This window comes from Gossypium raimondii, chromosome 8 (assembly GCF_025698545.1).
Source record: "Gossypium raimondii isolate GPD5lz chromosome 8, ASM2569854v1, whole genome shotgun sequence".
Classification (NCBI taxonomy): domain Eukaryota; kingdom Viridiplantae; phylum Streptophyta; class Magnoliopsida; order Malvales; family Malvaceae; genus Gossypium; species Gossypium raimondii.
Genome location: NC_068572.1, coordinates 45,019,032 through 45,042,641, shown reverse-complemented (window position 1 = coordinate 45,042,641; position 23,610 = coordinate 45,019,032). Strand labels below are relative to the sequence as shown.

The following is a 23,610-nucleotide window of genomic DNA, read 5'->3' as shown; positions in this document are numbered from 1 at the left end:
TGGTGGGACCTATTCGGGTCACAGGTCGTTGACCCGGGTCTTATCTAGAACTCGGGTTGGTGATCACTGATGTATAACAAGTTTATATCTTATCATAAGCATATATTTTTAAAAATTGTATATAAAAAAATAAAAATATCTCTAATCTATATTTATTATTTAATAAAAAAACATTTAACTTTAGATAATTTCATACATGGATGAATTGAGATGTGGTTGAGAATAATCATAAAGTCAATGACAATATATATGAAAGAAGGAGATTTCACCTAAAAGACTTTTTTCCATTGAACTTCGAAGTAGACAAGGGCCTTAAAGGTTGGGGAGAAAATGTTCTTAACAATTATTTTATTTTCAGATTTTTTTATCGTGATTTAAAAGAATATTTATTTGTTTATTTCATGTAAAAACTTGTGATTTAATTTAATTATATTGGATTTTATTTTTAAAACAATTTTATTATAGATTCTAATTATATATGCTTTTTTTGACACAATGCCTAAAATTATCATAGCTCCTCTCAACCCATAAATAGGAGTTTAATACGCTTCAATGCACTCAAACCCACGTCCTCTTATATTAATAACGATGCCTATGCCAAACGAGCTAAAACTCAATAGACAATAACTGCCTTTTTATTTATTGATTGATAATAGATACAAATAATCTTAACTATATTTTAATAATTTTATAAAGTAAAACATTAATCTACCAAAACATTATTTTAGCTTCTTTTTGTAACACTTTTAAAATTTGTCATGAAAGCACCAATAAAGTCAAATAAAATTTTTTTTTTTAATCAAAGTTACTCGCCAAATATTTGAAGGGATCCTTTTTAAAAATTCGACATCACTAATCATACAAGTATAAATATATGTTCGAAAAAATGAATTACAAACATTTATGGTATATACTTAAGGATGAGTCTCCTCCTAAGCTAGTTCACAAAGCACAATTCAATATACATGTGATTAATTAATTTGATTGATAAAACATAAAATGTTAATTCTAATTGAAAAAAAATCATTTATTTGTTAATATAAGTGTATAATAAGGGAGGGAATAAGGAGGCAAAGGTGGTGGTGCTAGGAGAATCGGTTCATCTAAATATGTGGCAAGCCAAAAAAGGACATAAGTCAAAAGAGGGATAAAAAAGCAAGGGAGACTGAATGTAGGTAAAGGCTTAAGGATGTAGAGGAGGCAAAAGATCCCTCCTTCATCATCTTAAATGGTATTTATAGGGAGGGAGGTTTTGTGCCCAGTAATGCTTGTACGTGGGTTATCGTTAGGTGCAGTGCTACTTTGACACGGTACAAGGTTGTTACACCTAGTGGTCCTTTGATAGTTCCCTCTAGGAGATGGGTGTGTTCTCGCTAAAACTTGGTGGCTTAGAGGACAAGACGTTCGGTTCACCAACCGAGTGATGTAAGACGAGGGACTATCCAGGTGATCCTCATGTGGGAAACTAACCAAGTGATGTGAGACGGAAGGCCATCTGCGAATGCCTCTTAGGTCGAAGTAAAATCTTGTTATTAGCCACGTACTATGCGCAAGCTATGGATTTAGTCTTTATTCTCCAATTTGATCATTTTTCGTTATTTTTAAATTTTGAAATTTTAACTTTGATTCAAAAGGCAGATGTTAAATAAATTAACTATAACATATTTTTTTTGTGAAACTTGCAAATTGACATGACATTAAACAAGTGATGATGTATTTGTTGCATAATATTTTGCAAATAACAGAATTTAACAGCTACTTTAAGATAAAAATTTTAAAATAAGAAATGTGCATGACCAAATTAGAATATAGTGACTAAATCTAGAACTTACATATTGTGTAAGGATTAATTGCAAAATTTGACCTATTACAAAACTATGGACTATAGATGTAATTAACTAAAATTTTAAAAAGTACACCCCCAAAAAAAAAAAAAAACACACACTATTTTCCTCTCTCGCCTCCCTCTCTGTCAGTTATCCTTTCTGAGTTCGCCGACCACCGCCATATCTCTGTAGTTCGAAAGCACTGAAATCTCCACTGCTTTTTTCTCGAAGGTACAATCAATACAACGACGTAGACGTATTGCTTATAAATTTCAAAAAGAAAATAATGAATTACTATATATTAAGCATCGAAAAGAACTAGAAAATCGTTTTTACACTTACCTGTATAGACTTACTTTTTTGAATCATTCCTTCATTGTTTCGTTTCTTTAACGGATTGATTTGCGACAGAAATGTCTTCCACTTTATTATTATTAAAATTTGTTTAATTTATACGTATCCGGTGAATTAGCTTTCAGGCTCTGTGAGCTAGGTATGAACTGTGATTAATTCATTTTTGTTTGATTTTTAGATTTATTTATGTTGATTTGTTGCTCTATGTGTTTTTATTTATTAGAAGATGTCTGTTTTCTGAGAAAACGAATGTGACTGGCAAAACAGGAAAATAATTATAGGAAAATGAAAAAAAATTAATCATGAATTAGGTATTCTTCGTTGTATTTAGATTTTAGAATAATTGATGCATGCATGATATTAGGTTAGCGTTTAGTCTGCAAGCTGTTGAAGTTGTTTTTGGGTAAAAGAACTGTTAGAACGGAAGAAAGACAGCTCCTTTATCTTGTTTTTTTTCGAGAAACTTGGCAAATGAAAATTTTGGCTGCCATGTGATATTTCGGTAGTTCTAACAACTGGCAAGGCACCTAGCTTTTCTTCGCGGTAATGATTTAAGTTGCCATAAGTTGAACAACTGATTTTAAAATTTAAATTGATGAATTTTATGTTTATAAATGGTAATAGAGGTGGAATAGTTGTAATACTAGAAATAGTTTTTCCAGGGAAGTGTTTAACCAGAGGTGTCAAGCTCATTTGTGAACAGGAACTTTTGTGTTGACTTCCTATGAGGGAATAATGCTACCATGGATCCTGCTTGGTTTGCTGCTGTTGGAACTATCTGTATGCTTAATGGTTGTGCCATGATTCATGAGGCCTTAGATAATCAAGTTTTGTCTTGTAGTGGGATAGAGCAAACATTTCAGTGTTAGCTTTAGCAAGAACATGTATTAATTCAGAGTTTTGTATTTCTAACGGCTTGTTATGCCTCATTTGTTGAAACCATACTATTAGGCTCAAACACACGCAGAATTAATTAAAAATGCGTTTGACAGAGTCAGTTTATGTTGTGACCTGTTTATTAATTACTACTTAAATGCGGAAGCTTGACTTTAATTTAATACAATTGTTTAACTGTGCAGTTATTTAACAAAAACTGAATGATCTGTCTGTAACTCTGCTGCATATCATTCTTTCTTCTTCATTTTCCTGCTTGAACAGCATCAAATTGCTGGTTTACATACCTATTGAGATCTACTTCTGAATCAATGTTCATGCAAGAGAGAAATTTGCCACTGATTAATAGTACTTGGGAAACTTATTACAGGTTTGAGAGTCTATGTCACTTAAGAAGTGCATAGCTGTTGTCTGATTTACTGTATTCAAGCTTTTGAGTGCCAGAGTATACTACTACGATAAGCTGTACACAGATACCTTTTTCTGTGTTTCAAATATCCTTTCAAATGTCAGAGGTTGATATGGCAGTCATAAAGCCTGAGGTAAGTTTATAGTGTTGTTTTCCCTTTGATCATAATGAACAGAGGTAAGGTACATCCTACTTTCTATTTTCTTATTTTACATTTTAGGTTATGAACCATTTACTATATATCCTACAATAGTGCAGATTCTATTGTATTCTTTAGGGTTCCTTTTGTAGGTATAAATGACATGTTGTTCATTATTACATGTACTTCTCTAGCAAATACAATATCCTGGGTATTTATCAAAATATTTAGCTCTGGTGTAACATGGGCCTAATTACTGTGCTGTGAACAATTATTGTTTGTTTGTTTTTTTAACCATTATGTTTATAACTTCCTTAAGATAGGCTAGATTGATATTTATTATTTGTATTAGAGCAGATTCTTTTGTATTCTTTAGGGTTCCTTTTGTAGGCATAAATGACATATTGTTCATGATTACATGTACTTCTCTAGCAAATACGTATCCTGGGTATTTTAGCAAAATATTTAGCTCTGGTGTAACATGGACCTAATTACTGTGCTGTGAACAATTATTGTTTGTTTGTATTTATAGCCATCATGTGTATAGCCTTCCTTGAGATGGGCTAGATTGATTTTTATTTTTTTGTATTTTTAACAATTTTGTCTAAAACTTCCTTGAGTTTGGTTAGATGGACACCATGTTGTGAATGAAAACTATGTTTCTGTCTGGTGAAATTTGTGCCTTACATAGTTTGCTTAGTAGGGTTCAATGAGTACCCAGAAAATATGTTGTTTGAGTGTTTGAATGATGGGATATGGGTAACTTCAAACTCAGACTGGGTAGAGGAAGGATTGAGTTAACTGTTTAGTTGTTAGATGGCATAGAATTTCTTGTAACAGTTTGCAATCCTGACAATTATACTTTAGTAGCCTTGGTTTGTTTTTGAGTATATCCTTAAGTTTTGATTCTGAAGGATTGTTGGATTTGTCTCAGATAATGAAGTCTTATATTTGGCTTCAAACTGTTGATGGCTCAATCCAACAAGTTGAACAGGAGATTGCGATGTTCTGTCCCATGATATGTCATGAAGTTATACAAAAAGGCATGGGATCCTCCAAGAATTATGCTATATCTCTTCCCCAGCAAGTCAATCCTGCCATGTTAAGTCTAATCCTCGATTATTGTCGGTTTCATCAGGTGCCTGGCCGCTCGAACAAGGTAGGTTCAACGTAATTCTCAATTAGCATTTGCCTCTTATGTCTGATGCTCTCCTCTTGCTTTCTTTAGTAGATGTTTAATCTTTCTGGAGTGGCATAAATGGAGCCAAAAAATTCCATTCTTTAGGTATAGAATGGCTTTCTTTGTATACTTGATTTCCTTAGCCACTTCTTTTTGCAAAAGGAAAAAGGAAAACGTGTTTCTAGGATATTCAATTCCATATAACAAACTGACTCTGATCTTCCTTGTTTCCTTCCTTTGCATGTTATTGTTCCTGTTTGAAGGAGCGCAAATCTTTTGATGAGAAGTTTATCCGAATGGACACAAAGAGGCTCTGTGAGTTGACATCTGCCGCTGACAGCCTTCAGTTAAAGCCTCTAGTTGATCTTACTAGTCGTGCCCTTGCACGAATTATTGAAGGGAAAGCCCCAGAGGAGATACGTGAGATATTTCATTTGCCTGATGATCTTACTGAGGTGTCTGGTGCTAGTTGAAACTGCTTTATTTTTTATCTGTTCTCTTAATCTCTTTTCTTATTTTAGAACTTGCTTTGTTGGTTTAGGAAGAAAAGCTGGAGCCTCTGAAAAATGCCACCGATGACCCACGCATTCGACTGTTAAATAGATTGTATGCGAAAAAGAGAAAGGAACTAAAAGAGAGGGAGAAACTAAAGGTGACTGGGCTCTTGTTTTCTGCTGCTTTAATGCTGGTTATTTATTAGCTGTTCTGCTTTACTTCTTACTTCTTAGTAGCATGTTTATATGGTTGACATTGCTTTGTCAATTAATTTTTCAAGGCATCATTTTTCAACTCCCTACTTAAAAAATGCATGCAAATAAGTCGGGATTTCTATGTTTCAGAATGTTGAGGTTGACGAAGAGCTTGTTGATGATCGTTCAGTTGATGACCTCTTGTCATTTATTAACGGAGATGATGGAGGTATACTTAAGTTTTTCTCTAACATAGATTGTCAGCATATATTTATTTTTCCGTCCAAATGATTGTAGTTCTGTATAAGTTTCTGTGTTTCATGACTATTTTGGTTGGTTGACCTGCTTAAATTAGCAGAAGAGATGGTTTTACTGATTAAATAGCTCCTTCTATAAAGAATAGTTTAGCACTTTTGCTCCTGTGGTTGCGTCTCATGTGTCAATCCCAATGTCCAAATGTCTTCTATTTCTCTGCAGTCATTTGTGAGTGTGAGGGACTGAGGAGTGAATGATAGGGGCCAAAATTGAAGAAAAGCAAATTGTTTTGTGTTCCTTTATCATAATCCTGTTTGATGGTAAATTATGAAGACATCAAAAGGATAGGACCTTTCTTTGAAGATGTTACAAGATGACCTGTTTCGAACTTTTTATAGCATAGGATTAAAAAATAATTGATGTTTCCTTCAATCATCATGGTCTAGGAACTTAATCTAAGAATAATTTTCCAACAAACTACAGTTAAAAATTGTTGAGATTTCAGGCTCTTTTATGGATATCTCGTAATGGATAGATTGTTTAAAATTCTAATTCTACATAAGTTTTATACACCACAATTGTAATCTTTTAAAGTTGTGCTGCTTTATGTATACCAGAAACTTCCCAGTCTTCATTTTTTAGTTCTTTCTGAAGGCCTCATAGGAGGTAAGGGAATTTTATTTTGCAGATTCTAAAGGGATTAAAACTTCGAAGAGTAAAAAGAAGAACCGAAGAAGAAAAGATTTGCTGAAGAGCACATCTGCTCATGAAGCCACTAAAAACCATAATAAGGTCTGGACCTCTCCATTCATTTTTTTTTCTTTCTTTCAATACTGTCAGGTTTCTGAAGTTATCATGTTCAGGAGTCAAATGGTCTTAACTCTGTATGCCGTAGTGCTGAAGTTGGTCAGATTCTGCCCGGTGTTGGTGCTACCACAAACTTACAGGATGTCGAAGATGATATTTTTCCCAATAAGAACGAGTTTGATGACGGTGATATTGATGATGAGATTGATCCGACATTGAAGGAAAAAATTGATAGGTAAGGTGATTTTTCCTTGTAAATCTTCTTCCTTGCTTCTTCTTCTCCACTCTCTGGAGCATTGAAAGACAAAGTGGTCACATTTCCCTGGATTTTGCCATGAGGCTTAGTGTTTGCATATTCTTCAATTGGTAAGCAGACAAAGATGAATATTGTACCTGATGAAGCAACACGTTAACATCTTAACACGATTTTGGAGGAAATTTATAGATTAGCCCTACCAGTCCTTTTTATGTTGTGTAGGGAGGTGGAAGATTTTGCCCGTAGATTGAATTCAGATTGGCCGGAAAGAATGCAAGAAATTCTCTCTTTGGGCCAAGAAAAGAAACCAGTGCATTTGTCACTTAATGGCAAGGGTTCATAAGGAGATATGCAGGTATGCTGCTCTCTCTTTTCTTTCGTAAGTTTTAGTGTCTATGTTACTTGGATTTAGGTGTCAGATAGTTTTGAAGCTTTTCCATGTATTTGAAGGGCCCATATTCCCGCCCCCATTATCGAATGTCAGACAGAGATACTTTTAGCAAAATGAAACGTTGGAACAACATAGTCTAGTGTGGTTGCTTGTGAAAGTTTTAATCAGATTATCTTGGACTTTTATTTACTTAACGCAACATGTTCATTCTCGTGATGGTTTATCATTTGAAAGTTAAAACCGAACTTGGTTTTCTTCATTTGTCTGATCAAATTAGTAAAAGAAGCAACATTAAAATAATCTTGTATGGCAAGACTCAGATCCGGAGCAGAGGTGATTCACAATGAAGGTATGCCTGAAAATTTTTGATGAGATGCTTTGCAGGTGGATGAAAGATGGCTTCTAGAAGGGCATTGTGGATCCTTTGTGAGTTTTTAATTTCCTTTTTAAAATTTATTTTTCTTTGTTGTGCTTAGTCAGGCTGCAATTTTGATTCTGAGTGCAACTTCTTTTTACTGTATTTTATTCATATCATCTTTGTGTATATTCTCGTGTTATAATATTATTTAAGGTATTATATATTTTATTATAGTTTTGAGACATTAATAGTTGGTATTATATAGATTTTGAGACACTGATGTTAGTTTTTCTTTGTAGTTGTGTTGTGCTGTGATGGTATATGTTCAAAATTATCGGGTCATATAGTGTACAATCATGACATTATTATAATCCGAATTATATCTAATCGATATGGTATGGTATATGTATTGACAAGAAAAGAAAAAGGTTCAGCTGAAGTTATCCTTCTCCCATGCTGAGAGGGGGTCCACATGTGTGATTCGTCCATTAAAGATAGTGCGTGTGTGAGTAGCCGACCATGTGGCCCCCCCTTCTTTTGCAGCTTCAGTGCCTTCTGTCTAGAGAAACCCATATGATATTCCCCTGAGCTCAGGTCCATCTCTACCAACACGTGTTTCGCTTCGAGTGGTTGGGAATGGAATTCGACCAATAGTTAACCAAGAAATCAGTGTGGTTGATATTACCTGATTCAGTTGTAGTAGTAAATATACCAGGAAATCTGTACGGTCCATACGGAAACTTTTAACCATTTTAGACAGTAGCCGGTAACCTTTGAGCTTCAGTAGCTCTCTATTATGATATATTGACCCACGCGTTTTCCGTTTTTCAACCACACTCGTCGCTTACTAGTAAAAAACAGAATCATTCCCTTTTGTTTGTGGCCTCCCATTTCTCTTTTTTCTTTTATTAAATTAATATTTAATATCAATATGAACTGGTCTTATGGTACATCCCGAAAGAAATAAAAATATTTAAATCATGATTTTTTAAAATTATAACTATTAATTAAATAATTAAATAATTTTATTAATCAGATTTTGAATGTGTTGGAAAGTTAAAGATCTTAAAAATCTTGCTTACTCAAGCTCAAATTCATAATATGGTGGTTTTTATTTTATTTTTAAATAAATTAAATTATCTATATAATTATTTTAATATATGATTATTTTTAAAAGAAGTTTAGTTGGTAATTTTTCAATTGAGTTTTTATCCGAATGATTCATAATTTCAATACATAAAGGAACCCATTCAGATTCTATTAAAATTTACAGATACGAACAGTAATAAAACAGCTTGGATTTTACAAAAATTAATACTAAAAATGAACACTTTTATTATTATTATCATAAACAATCTTCAACATAAAGTTAAAAGGCTAAAACCTATTTCTTCCCTTGAGCAAAAATCAGTCCACCCAAAAATGAAATAGCGTGAAGTGCACACTTCGGCCAGAGCGTGAACAACACAGGACAAGAGTAAAAGGCATTTCCTCGCTGTTTATTTCATGTCCGAACCTCAAAACGACAACTCAACCAAGTGAGGTAAAAAAGGAAGAAAACAAAACAAAAGCGATATTTTTCATCTTCATTTCCTTCATGCTTCCATCTTCTGTACCTTCTGATAGTTCTTTTTTAAAATTCTCTGAACAAAAAGGAGGAAGGAAAAAAACCCCTAAAACCAATTTATTTCTCTCCTTTTTTTTATGGTGATTCTTTCCAAATATGGAAATTAATATTGTGTTTATCGTAATTTTAATAGTAATTTTGAGTGCTGGGTTCGTTTCAGCTGGGGACATAGTTCATCAGGACAACGTTGCTCCAAAGAGACCTGGGTGTGCTAATAACTTTGTTCTGGTATTCCCTTTAAAAGTTCTGAACTTTTTTTTTGGGTCCATGTTTGATTGGTTGCTGAGAAATTGGAGGGATGATGAAAGAATCTAGCTTTTTGTTCTTGTCCTTGATTTTCGGTTTAGATGTTCTCTTATATTCGATAAGTAGTTTGAATGTTTTTATTTACTTCAAATTATGACTTTTGTCTTTTTGCTCTTCCTGTTTGATTACTGAGAAAATGGTGGGAATATCCTTTTTTTTTTTTTTAAATTTTGGGCTTATTTTGTGGTTTGGTCGTGATGGAAAAAAGTTAATGTTTTCTCGGGAGTTACTTCAATTTTGGTGTGGATAAAGGGAAACTGAAGTGGTCAGTTTTTCTATGAACTAAATTATTGTGATGTAGGCTTTTTCTGTTTTTCCTTTCTCTTAATTTCGTTGTTGAGGTTGGGAGGAAATACATTGACTTCGACTTCTTTTGTTTATATGCATCAAAAGGAAAAAAGCTTTGTTTAAACTAGGCTAAATAATGATTTTGACCTTTTTTTTTGTGAAAGAGATAATGACTTTGACTTAACTAGGACTTATGTCAATCCGACTTTGGTGTGAATGTTAAATACAGATATGTTCAAAATTTTAAAGCTTTTCATGTATTTGGAGGATCCTTGAAGGGTCATATCCCCGTACTCATGTCCAAATGTGTTTGACATAGGTGTCGGTCAAGGATACTTCAGGAAAAATTAAGAGTCCAAGCAACATAGAGTAGGATTTTATTCCTGCTATATTGGCATGATGAAGCACTTTAATGCATTTCCTATCAGCCGAAGGGAACTTTGATATCTCCTCAAATTTTAAAGTATATCAGAATTATATTTTACTTGGATGATAACATTTTATTGGAATGTCTTCAATCTCCAAAATACTTGCAACTCAAATTCAGCTTGAATTTGTTGAAAATACTCTTGCACCTTCGTTGCTTTCTTCTAAATTATATATGCAATAATTGATTTTCTTACTTCTTTGCTGTCCTTTGAAGTTGGAAATGCTGCTTGTTTACTCATAGCTCTTTTCTCCAGTTTATTGTTTTCAAAATTATGAATGTGGACTTTTTATATTTTATTTGATCGAATTTCTTTTATAGGTAAAAGTCCCCATCTGGATTGATGGTTTAGAAAACACAGAGTATGTTGGTGTTGGTGCTCGTTTTGGACCTACTATGGAATCGAAGGAAAAACATGCAAATCATACCAGGCTTGCACTTGCAGATCCTCCTGATTGCTGCAGCAAACCTAGGAATCAGGTTTTTGAATTTTTCATCTTTTTACAGTGTTCATCCAATTTGACTCCTTGATATATTCTTTCTAACATTTGCTTATGCTTTCATCTGATCAGTTGCTCTTTCACTTGTTCCTTTACTCTCTCAAAACGTTGAATATCTTGTGTGTCGGCAGCTTACAGGGGAGGTCATTCTAGTGCATCGGGGTAACTGTAGTTTCACTGTGAAGGCAAATGTTGCTGAAGAAGCTGGTGCTTCTGCGATCCTCATAATAAACAACCAAACAGGTATTTTATGCCCTTTCGTCACTTATTTGGATAACGCAAGAGTCTGAACATCTTGCTGGAGTCGTGTAGTGAAGATTAGCTCCTTACCCAATCCATATTCATGTGGTATCTGCCTGTTGTAGAGGCATCGCCTTGATGGATAGATCTTCATTTTATAGTAAGTTTTTGTTTGTTATCCAAAGAAAAATAAGAGCTTCTGTGCAGAACACATGATAAAACTATTGCTTCAAGTTGGAAATTTGGAGAAATTTTGTGGGCATATATTTTGGTTTATGATATCTTGACATGTGAAAAATGTTAACTCTACTGCAACTGTGATCGGAAAATTACTCATAAGATCTTTTTTGGGGGTGATATGTTTGTAGATATCATTCATTTTCTGTCCAAATACTCTATGTAGCTGTTTTGATAGCACCCTTTTCAATAATTGAGCCGTAAAGGGATAGAAAATGTTACATTGAAAATATAGAATTTATTATAATCGCTGATTACAAATTTACAATCATTATGAACAGTCCAAAAGTTATTTTTGCTTTCTGAATACTGAACTAGTTAATCTTTTTCTACAGAACTCTTCAAGATGGTTTGTGAATCAGATGCTGATGTAAATATAAAAATACCTGCTGTCATGCTTCCTCAGGACGCTGGTTCCAATTTGGAAAATTATATAAATAATAACACCAGGGGTATGCCTTTCTTTTTTGCTGCATTAATTTCCTTTCTGTTGTTCTGGAGCAATACTCTCTTCAGCTCCTTTTCCTTGCTTGGTGATATACTAGGATTTAAATTGTTTGCAGTTTTCATCTTTATGTAGTTTCTGTTGCGTTTTACTCCCCAAAGCGTCCGGCGGTTGATATTGCTGAAGTTTTTCTGTGGCTAATGGCTGTTGGTACCATTTTGCTTGCTTCTTATTGGTCTGCGTGGACTGCTAAAGAAGTTGCTATTGAGCAAGACAAGCTACTAAAGGTTTCTTTATACCCTTTTAGAAGCAAATCTTTTATGCACTTTTTGCTATATTCAATATTATTCAATCATTCACCCCAATAATGTGCTGATTGATGTTGTATGAGCAGGATGCATCAGAAGAATTTCTACAAGTGGGAAGTGCAGGTTCAAGTGGTTTTGTTGACATAAATACAATGTCAGCAGTTCTCTTTGTTGTGTTTGCTTCATGTTTCTTGGTCATGCTTTACAAGCTTATGTCATTCTGGTTTGTTGAGGTCCTGGTGGTTCTCTTTTGCATTGGTGGAGTAGAGGTGTGTGCCTTTCCCCATATATTTGTATGCTTAGTGCAGTGTGGCTTATTTCCTCCATCTTTTTACTGGTAGTTTACAAGTTTTCACTGAGCTACTTCATATGATATCCTATGGTTCCCAATATCTTTTACGGTCAGTTTTAAGATTTTATTAACAATGCTAGTCCTTTTTCCTTTTCTATATAATTCTCTTATTCCTGTGAGACCTGTGCTGCTTTGGAAAATCTTACCAAAAGTTGTATTGCACTGAAAAGTCACGTCGGTCAATCTATGCTAGCTGCTACGAAGTTACCAAAATCTTTTCAATAACTAATCCAAAAGATATGTTACCAACAAGAAAAGTTTCATCTTGGTCAATGTAACTTTTTAAAGATGGTAGTCGTTCATCTATAACTTAGCGTGCGAACCATGACTATCTGCAATTCTCTTTGAACCTCAATTGAAAAGATTTGCTCAATAAATATGCCTGGATGTAAAATTTACTTAATCAGAAGCCACATCTGAATTCCAAGTTGCATTACTGTTACCTTCTCTTGTGCTAAGGCCTGATAGAAAGGGTTGAGGGTTGGGGTTAGGGGTAGGGGAAAACTCTTTTGAGATGAATGTTGATCCATGGCATCCCTTTGTGCTTGCAGGGTCTGCAAATGTGCTTGGTGGCTTTGTTATCAAGGTATGCATATTCCCTCTTGATTGCTTTTTCTGTGTTTACATGTCCATCTTCTTAATTATTCTTCTTTACTGTAATTGAACATCATTAAGACCAAAGTCTCTCTCAGAAATATGTGGAAAAGGGAAGCCAGCAACTAAATCTCTATTCAATGTTTTAAAAGCAACTCTATTCCTAGAATATGCGTATTTTCTTTCAAGTTTTAATAACAACTTACAATTCATATGATACTGACACTAAAGTTTTATATAGTTTCAGGTGGTTTCAACGCTTTGCAGAATCTTTTATTAAAGTGCCCTTCTTTGGAGCTGTTTCCCATCTTACACTGGCTGTTTGTCCCTTCTGCATTGCATTCGCTGTTGTTTGGGCAGTGTATCGACGTATCTCCTTTGCCTGGATAGGTCAAGATATTCTTGTAAGACAACATGTCTAGCATCTTATCTTCACATGTATAATTCCTTCCGCATTGCATTCACTTCTGGTGCATTCCTTCTCATTGAGAATCAATATGTTTGGAAACTTAGTTTGATTTGCACTCTTTATCATGGTGAAGTGCTGATATTTAAACCTTCCCTCTTATTCTCTCAATCAGGGTATTGCGCTTATAATCACGGTCCTTCAGATTGTTCGTGTACCAAATCTCAAGGTGAGTACCTTGATTTGTTTTGCTTTTTCTACTTGTTACTCAGGGTTCTTGCATGTTTTGCTGTTATGTGGGTTGTATCCTCTCCATGTACTTTTCACTCACAGGATAAAATATGCACGTATCTAGTTGTATAGTGTATACATATGAGAATAATTGAAGATGGCTTAAATTTTTTATGCTTTTTAGTGTTGAATTTTTATTGAATCAGGTTGGAACGGTTCTTTTGGGTTGTGCTTTCTTGTATGATATCTTCTGGGTCTTTGCTTCCAAATGGTTGTTTCATGAGAGTGTGATGATAGTGGTAAGTAGTTATAAACATTATCTCTTCAGCATCGAATTCTGATGGTGGTTGATGTTCTTTCTGTGGATCTGCTGGACTATTTAGGGAATGACCATATTTTATTATTATTTTCTATATTAGGTAGCTCGTGGTGATCGGAGTGGAGAGGATGGCATACCAATGCTACTAAAAATTCCGCGGATGTTTGATCCTTGGGGTGGTTACAGTGTTATTGGATTTGGAGACATAATCTTACCCGGACTGCTTGTGGCCTTTTCACTAAGGTTTGAACATTTGAAACATTTTGAGCCATATGTAACTCTCTCATGGCTACCATCTAGGAATTAAATTTCGATCTTTTGTTGATTTTCACGCTTTTGTATGGTTTAAGACCTTATTAACTATAAGACTGAAACATGCTGATCCTATTATTTTTAATGGGCCAAGATTCGTAAGGCTTACGAATGTGCCATTGTTTGAATTCAATGTGCAGCATGGTTTAAAGTTTAAATACGAAAAAATTTGCTTTTGTTTGTTTTTACAGTATCCAATCTCTTCATTCAAATGTTATAGTAATTAGATTTGTTCCAAATGAAGAATTTGATTCCCGACCTTTTGTCTGTTCATTGACTGCTGGTGCTGATGACTTTTGCAGATATGATTGGCTCGCAAATATGAATCTTCGAGCAGGCTACTTCGTATGGGCAATGACTGCCTATGGTTTAGGTACAAAGAAATAGTAACTAACCTTAAAAGCTTCCATCTATAAGTTTGCCAGCTATTTTGTTTTCCTACCATCTTGCGTATCAGCTTGTTAATTCTTTAAATTTCATTCCGCAGGTCTTTTGGTCACTTATGTGGCCTTGAACCTGATGGACGGGCATGGCCAACCAGCTTTGCTTTACATCGTTCCTTTCACACTTGGTAAGTAGCAATGAGATACAAACAGCGTAGTCAATGTAATGTACATCGCATCATGCTCTTAAACCCCCAGATGAAATATTATCTTCCGCCTAATTTCTCTTACCGTGAATAACTTGTTTGGGATTGCAGGGACCTTTATTACATTGGGAAAAAAGAGAGGTGATCTCAAAACTCTGTGGACACAAGGAGAACCGGAACGGCCTTGCCCCCACTTGCAACTTCAGCCGTTACAACAAAAAGATTAACGGTAATAAACCATGAGAAACAAGTATCTCAAATGTCAGCCAATTTTAGTTTCTAGCAGAGAAGCAGTTGAAAAAAAATGCTCTTTTTAACCTTTAGGTTGTAGAGAAGAAGCATGTAATATTTGCTATCTAGTTATTTCAACACCTTTAGAGCTTGACCCTAAGTAATTTTAAACCAGTTCAACTAATCTCTAAGAGATTTTACCATTGATTCTGTAAATCTATGATCAAATGAGTTTGAAATTAGCCTAAAACCAAAAGCTATGCTTGTTCGGTTGAGTGGTCAGAAGATAATATTAGGAGAGTTTTGCTTCTCATTTTAAGGTTTAACTTACCTCTGATTCTCAATCTGGCTACAGTCTAACGTGACTTTTGAATAGCGAGGGATTTCAGAACAAAATGTAAATTTCAGATGGCTGTTTAGCCATGATGACTCTGGGTTGCAAGGACTGGAAATGCCATGATATTTTTAAGGATTTTTGTTTTAATTTTGACTAAATTATTATTAAAAAAATATTTTACAAATAAGTGTTGGATGCAGTAATAAAGTTGGTACTTTCAACGATGACAGAAGTTTGAATTTTGGAGTAGTCACAAATCCTAAATATAGATTGTAAAATGTATATTGACTCATAACAAAATCACTCTTATTTTAATAAACTTTGATACTTTATTTTATAATTTTTAATATATTATTTTATAACTTTTTGAAAATATTAGATTTTATATTATATATATATATATATATATATATATTTATAAAGGTATTTCAATAAATGATTATAGGTGGAGTGAATAAGAGATATTTGTTAGAAGAATTTGTTGATATTATATTTAAGTCTTAAATAATATTCTTTTAGTTATTTTATTTGAAATATCATATAAAAATATGAAATAATAAAAATATCCTTATAATAATATTAATTGTATTCTAATAATTTTATAAATAAATTGTTGTAACAACTCAATTAACCATTTTATACCTAATTCAATAAATTGCAATATTTTATGAGACTTTCATATTCAGAGACACTTGCAGTAGCTTTTTTTTTCTTTTCTTGAAACTCTTTTGAAACATCTCTATCATGATCAGGCTAAAAGAAGTCGTTAAAAAAAATCAAAATTTCCAATTAAGAATGTTCCATTAAGAGATGATAAAAAATTAATATTTCTATATAATGCTTAAAATTTTTATAGTTCGACTCTAGTACTTAGAAAAGAAAATAAATGCATTTAAGTACGTTCAAATTCATGTCTTCCTGTATTGGTAGCAGTATTGATGCCAATCGAACTAAGACTCAATCAACATAAAAAAAAATTAATATTTGATACATCGAACTAAAACAATACAAAAGATTTTTAATTTATTTAATTTTATTTAGACGAAGTGTCTAATTAACTAATAATAATATATAACAATATTCTAGTTAGGACTAAACAAGAAAATTTAAGAAGTAACATAAATTTTAAAAAAAACTGATGTTATCCGAACTAAATTTTATTTTTATTTAATTTATAATTAATTTTTATTTTTATTGTGTAAAATAAATATTTTATATTTTTGGTATGAAAATATTTTATATTTAAAATAATAAAATAACCTAAAAGTCTATATAAAACTATTTTTCAAAAAGATTAATTATTTATTTACTTGGAAAATAAATACAAGATTAATTATTTTACTTACTTGAAAAATAATTTTAAAAAATATTTATGGAAAAAGTTTTGAAACTCTAAATAGTATCCAAATTTCATAAAATAAAGTTAATTTTGTCAAAAATAAGTTCAAAAGTCCATAATCATACCAAATTTTGATGCACAATTTGAAAATAAAAATAAAAAACTATCAAATTTGTGACACCTTATATACGACTTGACCAGAGGATCCAAATATAAAATGTCACATTTTCTTACCGAAGCAACCTACTTTTCTGGTTCACTTTATCAAAATGGAAGCATGGTGGTAAAATTATTTTATTAAAAATTTCGAATGCTGCTTATTTTACGTAAAACCCCTACAAAATTTAGATTTCACAATATATCTATATTCAAATCATCTCCCAAATCAATTCTCAGCACTTCGATATTCCGAAACATACCACAAACTAAGCACATCACACTAAAACCTTTTAATTGACTAATAACATTGTAATTATTGCTACTAAAAAAATTAAATCTTTTATGTCACACATACATAACTATAGTCAAATAACTTTACTAAAAACCAAGTACATGTCAACTTGAAACAAAACAAAATATACGAACTTTGTTGAGTCTAGGATTTGTTGGTTGGATGTTGACGACTCTGAGTACAAGATCTCAGAATACACCTAGCCTGCATATGAAAACAAGATCATTCATTGAGTAATAATTCCAATGGTATTGTAATAACTCACTCAATATATCATGAAATTTAGATATTGGACTCAATTGATTTGTTTCCTTCTTAGACCGATTCAAGTATGTATATCAAAGTTTATCCAATACATTAATATACAAATGTATCCCAAATAAACAAAATGCGATATTTCAATTAACCAATCTATTTTAACGAACTTATTAACATTTTATGCTAACGATGTATATAATCTTATTCGATTTTGTCTCATTTCGTCATATCGCATTGCATTACCAATTTGAATCAAACCATTCTTTCTATTCAACATTTATATTTGCTAATACATAACTCAAATCTGAACTAATTCATGGAACCCACTAATACAGTAATTTGGCACCCAGTGCCTTATTAGTATGTCCTAAACTAAACAAATTGTGCTCAGCACTCATCGGTTCATCTGAAGCAATAATCATGCTTAGCACTCTTTGGAACGTCCGATGGTTAATGCGTCCAACGCTCATCAACCTATAGTTGACGTAATCCGTATCGAGACGTTCGACGTAAGCAATTCGCACCTAATGCTCATGGCTCAGTCGGGGTAATACTTGTGAAAGGCCACAGTCGGGATGTTCGAAGAAAAGTGTGCCTAGTGCTCATCAACTTATAGTTGAAGCAATTCCTTTTCACTGGATTCTATAACATGCCATTTATTCTCAACTTTGCCCAACAGTTACTACGACAACCAGTAATTTGATTTCGTTCTAAATTCAACATCCATTCTATTGATCTCAACAGCATCAATTCTTCAATCAAACACCATTACATACAAAATATGACATGATTCGTCTCATGTTCAAGCCAATTTCGCAGTTTCATTAAATTATACTATTTCTAGTTTCATTTAGATTAACCTTTTGTCACAATAATTAATCTCAATATTGTATTTCTAATCAAATACTCATGCATAACTTCCTTTGTTATGCCAATATACCTAATAGTGTAAATAAATGAGGAAAAAAAAAATAAGTTGAGTTAAAGAAATACAAATCGGAAATTTCGAGCTATTCATCAATGGCTTTAGCTTTTTCCTTTGCTCTTGAGGAATCCAGGTCATCGGCAGCTACGAATTAACATAAATACATAACACCATCAATAATCAACCCAATTCACAATCAATTGTTATCTCAAACAAACCTTAAATTTCATTTAATTTAGTCCTTACAACTGAAACATGCATAACTTTTAATTCTAAGCGCCGATTTATAATCCGACTTCATTTCCTTCTATTTTAGACCCTCTATTATCGGTTTCTAACAAAATCTCATAACAGCTTTACCTGTTATCCATTTAAGTTCTCAAATATAAAATCTAACATCTAACTTAACAATCTAGTCATTTTTCATGTTTACACTCAAAACCTACCAATTAAACATAAAAACCTAGAGAATTTATTAATGAAAACTTTTCAAAACATTATTAGTTTTATAAATTGAAACACAAGCTAGCTAAATTAAGCTCCCACGGCCACAAAAATATAAAAATTAGAAGAAAAAGACCTAATTATACTAATCAATTTAGTTCTCAAAGTCTGAAGCCCTAAAACCCAATTTCTTCTCTATTTATTTTCTTTCTTTTGCGCGTGGAAGGCTTCTCCTTCTGCTTAACTCATTTATATCACAGCCCACCCTCACGTTTCGACATGTTTTATTGCCATTTTAGGTTTTTGGGCTATTAGCAATTTTAATCCCTTTAACTATTTTCTAATTAAAATCTATAACGATTTGTTTTATCATTTTGTCTTTGGACTAGATTAAATATTTAAATTAACCAAATTATTTATCCTTAATTCAATTTATTTATAAATTAACTCTGTAAATATTTTTATTAATTATTTATAGACTCAATTCACTAAAACAAGACCTCAAACTATAATTTTCGACACCGCTATTTCGGGTTGTTACAAAATTGAATCCATCTCACCCCTAATTCAATAAACGTACTATGAAGGTCTATGTACTAAGAATCAAATTGCATTTTATCCCCTCTACTAAAAAAATAAACAAATTAGTTTTTGTACGTTAAATTAAAGAGCAAATTACTCATTCTGTTAAAAAATTAATTCATTTCTACTATTAAAAATTGGTAATTATATGTCAACATGAAATGCACGTTGCCATGTATCACCATCTAATTATTCTGTCAGCACGCTAGTTTTTAACTATATAACTGAATGAAATTTTTAATAGAAAAAAAAATTACTCCATCCATGCTTTTACCCTTAATTCTAGTGCACGAAATTTTTTTTTTTATTAAAAACTATCAACAGCATCAGGGAAGAGCAGAAAAGCCTATTTGGGTTTATGAATAAAATTTTGGATCCGGTTGGGGTTAAATTGCTCCAGAATCCGGGCCCAACCAAACAAGATACCGTCCCGTTACTTTTCACCCTTTTCAGTTTCCCGCCATCGTCCACAGCTCCTAGCTATTTAAGCAACATCGTTTCATCCCTTGGATGCTTTTCACTGGTAACTAGCTCCTCTTTCTCTTTTTATCGATAATTCGAAATCCAACGATCTCACTGTTTTTTTTTATGGTATAAATGAAGTTGAAGATCAACAAAGCTTGCGATCTCGGCTCCATCTCCGTTTTTCCTCCTCATACAAGGTTTCTCCTCACCTTTATGATTCTCTTTGTTTCCCGAAAAGATGCATACAAACATAAATTAATTAAACTGTTTACTTCGTGAAGGTTTGATATTATTAGGAAATTATAATTATCTAGCTTAATCGAGCATTTTTACGGTTTTCTCTTACTATAGGGAAGAGAAGAGGTGATAAATCTCTTGTTCATTTCTGTTAATTTTCTTAGATTTTGGAAGGAGGTCAATCCTCTTTCGAGTCTTCAAACTTCAAAGACACGTTTGACTCCGGTTTCATATTTTTCAAACTTTCTTTTTGGAAAATAAGAATTACTTGTGGAAAATTTATTTTGCAAAGAAAATCATGTTTAGATAATTTCAAGATTAGCATCATCTGAGAACTAAGAGTTGAATTTTTCAATTTGATTTGCATTGTTTGGTTTAATGTATCTGAAAGGAGATCGAGCCTGCCACCGAGTGTGCCTCAATCATCACAGCTTAGATCACAGCCATCACAACAATCATTCTCACAGGGGATTTCATCTCAGCATGCCTTATTTTCTCAGATCTCACAAAGCTCACTCGATGAAATCGTGACAACTGATCAGGTTGAATTATTCTCATCTCCTTTTTTCTTTTTGTTTTCCAGCATTCAAGTTTGTATATAAATCACCGTATCTTTTTTCTTATGAGAAAAATTGCTTTCTGTACTTCATCTTTGCAGAGATTTGGTTCCCAAGAACGAGAGAATACTGCCAGCAAGTTTTCTTGCTTGGCTCCAACCAACTTCACAAGAGAAGATAGTCAAGTGCCGATTTCTAGATCTTCCACCAACTTAATACGCAAATGGAATCCTGTTTCTGCTCCAGAGCATAGATGTAAGATTACTATTTAGTTATTTATTACGTTTAACATGACCAGTTTTATGATCGTACCTTTGAGTAGCTTAATTAAGCTTTTGAACTACATTTTTGGTATATTACAGCTATAGACGGATGCTGAACCTTTTATTTACTTGAACAGGTCAAACTTCTGAAGAACTTGAACACCGGCTTTCAGTGATTGAAACTTCATTGAACAGAGTTGGGATGATCTTGGATTCGGTTCAAAGTGATATAATGCAGGTGAACAAAGGAACAAAAGAACTCTTGCTGGAAAGTGAGTCATTCAGTTCCTTAAGGTTACAAAATCCGGAGAGATGATAACTTATTGCGCAATGGTTACACCTGTTAATAACTTGTTTGTCTGCATAAGAATGTTATAGGCCTGTCATTCTAGGGCATGGTTCCATAATTTTAATACATAATGTCCAAGAATTGGACTTAAAATCAACTGGTTTTAGGTGGAGAGCCAACTTTAATATAAGACCACACAAAATGCAATTATACACATAAGGACAACCTTGCTTAGGGTTAGGCAAAAACAACATAATAGTACCATGTGCCCAATCTTAATGCAAGATCATAGACAACCCAATACTTAAAAGATGTGGGATAACACTATTTAACACTTATAATTGACATTTTTTTTAAAAAACCCCGCTTTTCCATTGTTAAAATGAAGTTTCTTACAATTTTATTTCAGTGGAAGGGATGCGGCAGAGGTCGATAGCTGAAGATACCTCCCTAAAGCTAATGGTAACAACTAATAACACATCACTATATCCTCTTTTACTTTGCAAATTGACTAGTGTTGCTGTCATGAGCATCCGTAAATATATACTTTTATAAGACAACTGAGAAATGGTAAACAGATCAAGGGACAAGAAGATATCAAAGCCAGCCTTGATGGCAGCATGAAAGCGGTATCGGATCAACTAAACAATGATAAATATCGAGATAAGTTACAACAGATCTTCTTGGTGCTTTCTGCTTTACCAGAACAGATGGAAGCTTCTTTAATCAAAGTACGAAATGAGCTTTGCAACACGTTCACCAACGAAATAAAGGTATGCATAGAACATTTAGACTTTAAAATCATACATTCAGCTCCATGGTCTCGAATGGGGTGAAACAGCTCTTCACCGTTCCCTAATTTCAAACTTTTTCTGCCAATCATGTTTCTTAGCTTGTAAACTGTTCCATCTTATTGTGTTGAAACTTTCAGGCAATTGATTGCAAGACTCTCAGCCAAAAAGCTCCAGTTGCTGCTGCCATTCTACCTAAGGTGCTTATCCTTTTCATTCAATAACCCTTATATCTCTTGAGCTGCCATGCAATGACAACAGAATTTCTCAGTAAAACTTTCTTATTTGTGAACATTCAGTCTACCGGCTGTTCTGTAACTCCACGAACCAAACCATTGGCAGTTAAGAAGTACGTAATATTCACACCATTGACGGCTTCTTCATTATTTTCTTTTTCGACTATTTTGGTGCTCAAATTGATGCAGTCTTATGAAAAAAGCTTTTTGTCCTTTAGAAAATTTAAACTTCTCCAGCCTCTTCAAAACTCTAAAATATTCTCTTGCTTGTAGGCAAGCTGTGCCTCCAAAAATTTATGAGCAAAACACTGTAGCTGCGGAGGTAGAAAAAGGAGGTTGGAAATCTGTAAAGATGAAACAATGTGCTACCAATGAAAGGGCATCCTGCAAAGAGAACGACAAGAGAAAAGGAGTTTCATCTGTTGAACAGGTGGTTCTTACTTCTTTGTTTTCATTTTTCTCCTCCACTTTAACCCTTGGCTCCTATTCTTCAAGGCCTTTTTCAGGATATTCTAAGGCAACCGATTTGCTTGAATAACGGGTTACATGGACTTAACATTCCTTTAACCATTTGATAGTTTGCCATAGCTTATTTGCTACATTGAGTTGTTTATGCTTTGATTGAAATTGCAATCCATGTTTCAGGAAACATTCAGAATCTTAATTGAATCAGATGAAGAGATTGATGCAGGGTTTTCCTGCCTGCTTAATGACAAGCAAACAGGTACTTAACTAAATAAGAGAGATTACATGATTCAGTTTCTGCTTATTAGTTATCATTTTTATAAAGTTCATACATGAACTGCATTGCTAATTTGTTTTAGCTATGTTGTTCCAAGCTCTTCTTTTTTCTCGATACAAATTCTGAAATTTCAGAGAAAAAAGTATATCTAACAAAAGATTATTTTTCCCTTTATTTATTTATTGTTCTCACTTCAACTGATGCAAACTGGATAATATGGGTCTCTGCTGCGAAGGTTCTAATCTCTCTTTATCATCATCTTTCTGAACTTGTATTGTTTTCTAAGATGACGCAATGAACATTTTGATAGAGGAAGCAAAGGAAGAGACTGAACGAATTTTGAGGAAGGCTAGGCGGCGAAAGAGAAAGCCCCTTAATCCCATAATTATTAACTGAAGGTACTAAGGCATATAATAATAAGCATAAAAAGTAGGGTCGAAACTCTTTACTTTTTGTAAGGTGAAAAAAATGTGTTCATATCGATTGTACTCAACAGTAGATTCTGATTGATGCTTCAGCTAAATCATGTTCCAGTAAGGATACTTTGTAACCAAAATCAATTATATTTTGGATAGTGTATAATTCAATGCAATATTAATGAATTAAACCATACATCATGAAAAATTTTAAAATTAAATTCACCCAAATTTATTTTTAATGATGTAAGATCTTTTATTTATTAATGCTTCATTAATTTATGCACCTCAATACATTAAATATTAAC

At 33.1% G+C, this 23,610-nt stretch overlaps 3 protein-coding genes across 8 annotated transcripts; all 3 read left to right on the top strand.

The window, feature by feature from the left end:
- Positions 1 to 1,926: 1,926 nt before the first annotated feature.
- LOC105791611 (SKP1-like protein 21) lies at positions 1,927 to 7,834 on the top strand. 4 transcript variants are annotated; one of them, XM_012619766.2, is made up of 10 exons: positions 1,927 to 2,057; positions 3,445 to 3,616; positions 4,557 to 4,781; positions 5,066 to 5,257; positions 5,344 to 5,454; positions 5,642 to 5,720; positions 6,435 to 6,538; positions 6,610 to 6,788; positions 7,032 to 7,164; positions 7,585 to 7,834. In XM_012619766.2, exons 2-9 carry the CDS (start codon positions 3,581 to 3,583, stop codon positions 7,150 to 7,152), a joined length of 1,047 nt encoding a protein of 348 aa, XP_012475220.1. In that variant the 5' UTR covers positions 1,927 to 2,057; positions 3,445 to 3,580; the 3' UTR covers positions 7,153 to 7,164; positions 7,585 to 7,834. The 4 variants fall into 4 exon arrangements, with proteins under 4 accessions (XP_012475220.1, XP_012475218.1, XP_012475219.1 ...); XM_012619764.2 differs by having other exon boundaries at positions 7,521 to 7,834; XM_012619765.2 differs by having other exon boundaries at positions 7,515 to 7,834.
- A 1,148-nt stretch (positions 7,835 to 8,982) lies between these two features.
- On the top strand, positions 8,983 to 15,454 carry LOC105791609 (signal peptide peptidase-like 4). 3 transcript variants are annotated; one of them, XM_052620318.1, is made up of 15 exons: positions 8,983 to 9,101; positions 9,346 to 9,413; positions 10,528 to 10,686; positions 10,838 to 10,949; positions 11,519 to 11,635; positions 11,764 to 11,915; positions 12,023 to 12,205; positions 12,840 to 12,874; positions 13,124 to 13,286; positions 13,464 to 13,517; positions 13,726 to 13,818; positions 13,939 to 14,081; positions 14,453 to 14,523; positions 14,638 to 14,721; positions 14,851 to 15,454. In XM_052620318.1, the coding sequence occupies exons 3-15, from the start codon at positions 10,603 to 10,605 to the stop codon at positions 14,964 to 14,966; spliced, it is 1,407 nt and encodes a 468-aa protein (XP_052476278.1). In that variant the 5' UTR covers positions 8,983 to 9,101; positions 9,346 to 9,413; positions 10,528 to 10,602; the 3' UTR covers positions 14,967 to 15,454. The 3 variants fall into 3 exon arrangements, with proteins under 3 accessions (XP_052476278.1, XP_012475214.1, XP_052476279.1); XM_012619760.2 differs by lacking the exon at positions 8,983 to 9,101 and having other exon boundaries at positions 9,119 to 9,413; XM_052620319.1 differs by lacking the exons at positions 8,983 to 9,101; positions 9,346 to 9,413; positions 10,528 to 10,686; positions 10,838 to 10,949 and adding an exon at positions 11,068 to 11,106.
- Positions 15,455 to 19,833: 4,379 nt separating this feature from the next.
- LOC105791608 (putative recombination initiation defects 3) lies at positions 19,834 to 23,468 on the top strand. Its single transcript, XM_012619757.2, has 11 exons — positions 19,834 to 19,968; positions 20,400 to 20,550; positions 20,667 to 20,820; positions 20,966 to 21,100; positions 21,527 to 21,579; positions 21,696 to 21,890; positions 22,049 to 22,108; positions 22,208 to 22,257; positions 22,418 to 22,574; positions 22,790 to 22,868; positions 23,173 to 23,468. The coding sequence occupies exons 1-11, from the start codon at positions 19,904 to 19,906 to the stop codon at positions 23,280 to 23,282; spliced, it is 1,209 nt and encodes a 402-aa protein (XP_012475211.2). The 5' UTR covers positions 19,834 to 19,903; the 3' UTR covers positions 23,283 to 23,468.
- The last annotated feature ends 142 nt before the right edge of the window (positions 23,469 to 23,610 follow it).